This window comes from Phragmites australis, chromosome 5 (assembly GCF_958298935.1).
Source record: "Phragmites australis chromosome 5, lpPhrAust1.1, whole genome shotgun sequence".
Classification (NCBI taxonomy): Eukaryota; Viridiplantae; Streptophyta; class Magnoliopsida; order Poales; family Poaceae; genus Phragmites; species Phragmites australis.
In genome coordinates, this window is record NC_084925.1 from 43,023,802 (window position 1) to 43,029,801 (window position 6,000).

The window sequence follows — 6,000 nt, forward strand, 5'->3', positions numbered from 1 at the left end:
ATTTACATAATCTGATTATAAAAGCATAATCTAGAATCCAAAATCATAAACAAACAACCCCTAATCATCCCATGGTCCACGGCTACCAGCTCTAAAAACCGCAGGGTTTTCTGTAATATTTGCAGTTTAAAATCCCCGTGCCCCCCACATTCCCACCCCAAGCCCCGCGATCTCGTCGTCCGTTGCCAACCAGGAGCCAACGGGCACCCTCCCTCCCCTTCCTTGGTCCTGACCATTCCCTCCCCACGCGCACGACGCAACCGCAGAGCGCGCGGCCGCGAACGTCGCCATGACGGAGTCACGCGACCCGCCGTCCGGCTGCGCGATGTTTGGCATCTACAGCAGCATGTTCCGCCGCCGCCGCTCCAACTCCATGTCCTCCCTCCACCGGATCAACGGGGCCCCGCCAGCCGCCTCAGACGCCAACGGCGAGGCCGTGGCCGCAGCCGCGCAGGCGAACCCGGCTCATCGGAAGGCCGCCGTCCACGAGGACTCCTCCCTGGTGCGCCGCTCGAACGCCCTGCCCTTGGCGGCGGCGCCGAACAGCGCCGCCGCCCCCGCCGCACCACCAGCGAGCGATAAGATCAGGCAAACAAAGGCGGCGAACGGCGTCGGCGGTACAAAGCCCGCGGTGGAACCGACGGCAGAGTACACCGGCATGGCTGCGGAGCTCGACAAGATGATCCTCGACCACCAAAGGGTCAAGGGCACCACGCAGCTAGTGCGCGCCACCTCCGGCAACATGATGCTGCACCGCAACCTCGGCAACCTCAACGCCGGCACGGCCGGCGCATCAGCGCGCAACTCGGTGGAACGCAACGCGAAGGCCGCGAACGAGCGGAAGGCGCCGAACGGGTACGCGTTCTCGGGCATGGGGAACATTGTCAAGGAGGCGAAGCCGGCAGGCGAGCTGTGCCGGGCGCTGTCGCACCGGACGGACCCCGAGAAGCTCAAGGAGATGGGCAACGAGGAATACCGTCAGGGGCATTACGCCGAGGCGGTGGCGCTCTACGACCAGGCTATCATGATGGACGCGAGGCGGCCGGCCTACTGGAGCAACAAGGCGGCCGCGCTCGCTGCGCTCGGGCGGCTCATCGAGGCTGTCAGCGACTGCAAGGAGGCTGTCGGGATCGATCCGTCGTATGACCGCGCACACCACCGGCTTGGCGGCTTGTACCTCAGGTATGTGGGACACCTCGTCGATGTTTAGATGGAAAGCGTTAGAAATCACGTCATTCCCCTCCTGGTTCTTGAAACGGGTGAATTTGGCATTGAATTTTTCATTGCCAATTGTATCTTGGTACTGCATGCACCCTTGCCTATTTTTATCTCCTAATTGTTGCATACAATTTGCTATTATCAGTTGTTTTCACTTAAGGATGTTAAATGTTGTAACATAACTTGTAACATAACTGGGGAATCTGATTTTAAGTAATAGATTTATATGATCTTAGTCTCGGACTCGGTGCTTAGATTTTTTTTCTTTTTTTCTTTTTTGGTGAGAATTGGTTGTTGAACTCAAGTGCGCACGTTCCATTCAGGGCCATTTACATGGTGCTGCCTCAAATAATTTTTGTATTGCACAGTTTGACTTTGTGCGGTATCCAAAACTGAATTTTGGTTGTTCATTTCTTTTATAGTAAAATCTTCGTGACTATAAAATCACTTCTCTGTCACAAAATCTAACATCGTTGGACTAAATCTTGCTAAAAAATTATTAGATGTGAATCTGCACTTATAAAAATCAACGGGTGGGGTAGCTATTAACCAGATGCTAATGCTTAACTAACAGATTGGAGAATTAGATAATGAAGTGGCTGCTCTGCTTTGCTTCACCATTGGCCTGGTTTTATGATAATGTATTCAATATGGTGCAGGAATAACGTTATCCCTTTTTGGATGCCTCCAACTTTCCCACTAGGGTATGTTTGTTTCAGTTTTAGATTATGAAAAACAGTTTTTGGATTGTAGATTATGAAAAACTGAATTGTGAAAAATTAAAGTATTAAAAGTTAAGGGCTGTTTGACAACCTAGATTGGGAGAGGTTGGATTGCAGCTCATAGAGAGGTGAGGCCCACTCAGCAATGTGAGAGGCGGGGGGGGGGGTGTATAAGGTCGGCCATTCTTTTGCCCGCGCGGCTCACTGAGAGGAAGAGAGGCTGGGGGAGAGAGGAGGCCATAGGGGAGGAAGAGGAGGCCGAAGGGGAGAGAGAGAGGGAAGTCGGAGGGAGGAGGGAGGGAGAGAGTGCCAGAAGGACGATGCTTGCGGACGGTGAGAGAGGAGGACGAAGGGGAGGAGAAGAGGGAGGCGACGATGGGAGAGGCCGGAGCGACACTGCAGGAGGTGGCGCGGTGCGCGTGGGCTGTTGTGCAGGAGCGCGAAGGGGGGGGGGGGGGTAGGGCGGCACTACAGGCGACGCCAACCAACGGTGAGCTACACATGGGTGACGACAACGCAACTACAAAGGAGCGGTGGTAGCACGATGGGGAGGCGCGACGGGGAGGCGATGGTGTCGAAAGAACACCACCGACTGACGGGAAAGCCGTCGGTGAAGCTCGCATGCAACGCGTGCCCATGCGGGGAGCCAAGCCGCCGGTGGAGCTCGTCGTTGGTCCCTCCTCACGCTAACGTATTGCTCGTTCCAGAGGTCATCGGGCTTCACATCTGACGACGAGGTGGGGAGGGCGGCGCTGCAAGCGATGCTGACCGACAGTGGGCTGCATAGGGGTGGCGGTGAAGCGGTTGTGCAGGCGCGGCACAGTGGCATGAGTGACGGCGACCGGCAGCAACGGGTCGACTAGTGCAGGCCGCACAAGGGTGTGAAAAAGCTGGGCAAGGCGGGTAATGGCAAGCGGGTAATTTCGATACACAATTTGTGGAAAAAGCTAGGTGAAACTGGATTGTTGGATTGTGACAATACAACAATCAGATCGTTATAATCTGCTAAAAAAGCTGGTTGTTTGTTTTAGCTTGGGATTCTAAACCCAAGCTAAAACAAACAGGATCTAAGAAATGCAGTAACCCTTTTCTTATTATTAGTTCATGCCTTAATTTGTATTCTGCATGTGCTCCTTGGAAACATTTGGTCATTGGATTAGAAGCTCAAGCAAAACCTTGGGCCTTAAATTATGCTAGCTATTTGTGAAATTCACGTTGACGATTGGTGCTTTCAATAGCCAATCACTTCATCAAGAAGCATGCTTACCCTTCCTTTTCAAATTAATGATTGCACTAATTGAAAGCTGTCGGAGAAGACTTACCTTCATTTTTCTACACTATACTCTACTCCCTCCGTAAAAATATATAGGACATATTTTTTCAGAGCTTCTATAAAAATTTCTAAGGCGTACATGTTTCCCAAAGCATTTTTTATAGGTCATTTTTCTTAATGCCCTTGCACTAACGGTTAAGTACTCCTATATTTAATAGTACACAACAATTTTACTTTATCGAAAGCTATCAGAGAACAGACTTACTTTATATGAACTCTTTATTTAGATATTTTGTTTTCCAAACCGTATGAAAATCGAAATGCTAATTTTTTATAATTTTTAATTCCAAATTTAGCTATTTATTAATCGTATTTGATATTGACTTTTTAATTAATCTAAACCGTTAGATAGTCATAACAATAAGTGATCAAGACTATTTTTTCCCATTAACAATATTATTTCGTGATCTTAAGAACAAATATTGTGGCTTTTTTTAACATTTAAATAAAAATATAATAGATAGGTTCACTACTAGTCTACCGTAATGAGTTTCAGATGATATAGTATTATTGATTATTGTTTATGATACTCATTAACTCGTTTACGTGTTGCTCAGATTAGGAGAACCTGACAAAGCCATCCACCACTTCAAGCAATCGCCCAAGGAATCCACGGGCGCAGACGTTTCGCGCGCGCAGTCGGTCAAGAGCTGCATCGCCAAGTGCAACGACGCGCGCACGCTAAAGAACTGGATCACGGTGCTGCAGGAATCACAGGCCGCCGTGTCCGACGGCGCGGACTGCGCTCCACAGGTCAGCGTCCGTCACGACGTGTACCAGAGCGCTGCACGTTTAATTAGCATTGACGCCACGATCTGATGCGTGCCATCTGTCACGATGAACTCTGCTAGGTGATGGCGTTGCAAGCCGAGGCGCTGCTGCGGCTTCAACGGCACGACGAAGCGGACGCGGTGTTCGGCGGTGCAGGCGCGCCGAGGTTCGGCGTCGACGAGTCGACCAAGTTTTTGGGCACCACCGGCCACGCCTACGTCCTCGTAGTCCGAGCCCAGGTCGACATGGCAACAGGAAGGTTTGTTTCCACTCCACACAAGCGCGTGCATGCGCGCAGCAAAATGTCGTGCCCCAGATGGGAAGGAGCAGCAAAAAGATGGCGTTTCTGACGCGTGCGTTGTCGTGATCACGAAGGTTCGAGGACGCGGTGGCGACGGCGCAGACGGCGTGCCAGCTGGACCCGAGCAACCGGGAGGTAGCGAACGTGCACCGGAGGGCCAAAGCGGCGGGGGCGGCGCGGCTGCGGGGCAACGACCTCTTCAAGGCCTCCAAGTTCGCCGAGGCGTGCGCCGCGTACGGCGAGGGCCTCGACAGGGAGGCCGGCAACGCCGTGCTGCTCTGCAACCGCGCGGCTTGCCACGCGAAGCTCGGGCGGTACGAGAAGGCCGTCGAGGACTGCAGCGGCGCGCTCGTGGTGCGGCCGGCGTACAGCAAGGCGCGGCTCAGGAGGGCCGACTGCAACGTCAAGGTGCGCTGTTTGGATGCTAGGCGCACGTCTGCACCTGCACACTCCCGTGCAGAAAATTTGTCATTGCAAGAACGCAAATACATGATCTTATTTTGCCAGTGTCCTTTTGGTGTTCTCGATTGTTCAGCTGGAGAGGTGGGAAGCGTCGATGAGAGATTACCAGGTGCTGATCCAAGAACTCCCGGAGAATGAGGACGTGAAGAGGGCTCTATCTGAGGTCCAAGCCAAGCTCAAGTGCCAAAGGAATGGGGGCGCTGCAAGCAGATCTCAGCACTGACATCACGTAACTACAAATCACCTCTCTAGTTCTCGCAGCTCGTATTCTGCACTGAAACAGGGAAAACATTTCGTTTAATCTGCTGAGCAGGAGTGTTGAATTGAACAGAGTTGGTCAATTTACCTACTGAACAGATTTCCGTAGATCGTTTATACACTGAAACAGAACAATTATGAATCGACATGCATACTTTTAATCCTTGGACTAATGATATAAGTGTCGGTCCTAACAAACTTTAGTGCACTTTATCTACCTTAATTTTAACTAGTTAGGAGTTAACAACATTAGATAGGCATGCGCAGATAAAGAAATCACCAGTTGTTTGAAATTTAGGCAGATTCCCTTGCCTTCGCAGCATCCTTTTAGCTAGAAGAAAGCATTGGCATGTTGATCATAACACAATCTGTTCTTTCTAGGTGTCTTTATTCTGTGGTCGGCCGGAGAAATCAACCGCATGTTCCTAAGAAGACAAGGATTTTGATAAAACAAGTCTGCACGCGCCTGTTACATAATTTGCTGAGTAAATTTCCGCAAAACTACATATATTATGATAATATTATCATAAAACTACATATTTAAATAACAGCTTCACAAAACTATATATTTAGTACCAATTTTATTGTAAAACTACATATACTTTGATAAAATTATCGCAAAACTATATATTTAAGCAACAATTTCACAAAACTACAAATTTAACGCTAATTTTATCGCAAAACTACAAATTCTAAAGTTGTTTCTAGCCTTGTTACTATAATGACTGGATCCCGCTTACAGTCTTACAGCAATTGTCAGCTCATGAAACAGACCGCTCAGAGTTCATGTGATTGCAAGCGTGACCTATTTGTCAGATTAATAGGTCTACGATAGAATCTATAGTTTTACAATAAAATCGGTGTTAAATTTATAATTTTGTGATACTATTACTTATATATGTAATTTTGTGATTTGAGATAATTTTATCAAAGTA

At 49.3% G+C, this 6,000-nt stretch overlaps 1 protein-coding gene across 1 annotated transcript; it reads left to right on the forward strand.

Moving 5' to 3' along the window:
* The first annotated feature begins 136 nt into the window (after positions 1-136).
* Positions 137-5,610, forward strand: LOC133917721 (inactive TPR repeat-containing thioredoxin TTL3-like). Its single transcript, XM_062361585.1, has 6 exons — positions 137-1,182; positions 3,831-4,026; positions 4,125-4,303; positions 4,420-4,753; positions 4,881-5,036; positions 5,447-5,610. Exons 1-5 carry the CDS (start codon positions 290-292, stop codon positions 5,028-5,030), a joined length of 1,752 nt encoding a protein of 583 aa, XP_062217569.1. The 5' UTR covers positions 137-289; the 3' UTR covers positions 5,031-5,036; positions 5,447-5,610.
* Positions 5,611-6,000: the final 390 nt, after the last annotated feature.

Bases quoted from the DNA above. Each gene is read 5' to 3' on its own strand.
- LOC133917721 (XM_062361585.1), top strand. From the start codon at position 290: ATGACGGAGTCACGCGACCCGCCGTCCGGCTGCGCGATGTTTGGCATC. The intron at 4,304-4,419 runs GTTTGTTTCCAC...GTGATCACGAAG, and splicing joins GTCGACATGGCAACAGGAAG to GTTCGAGGACGCGGTGGCGA. The intron at 4,754-4,880 runs GTGCGCTGTTTG...TCGATTGTTCAG, and splicing joins GGGCCGACTGCAACGTCAAG to CTGGAGAGGTGGGAAGCGTC.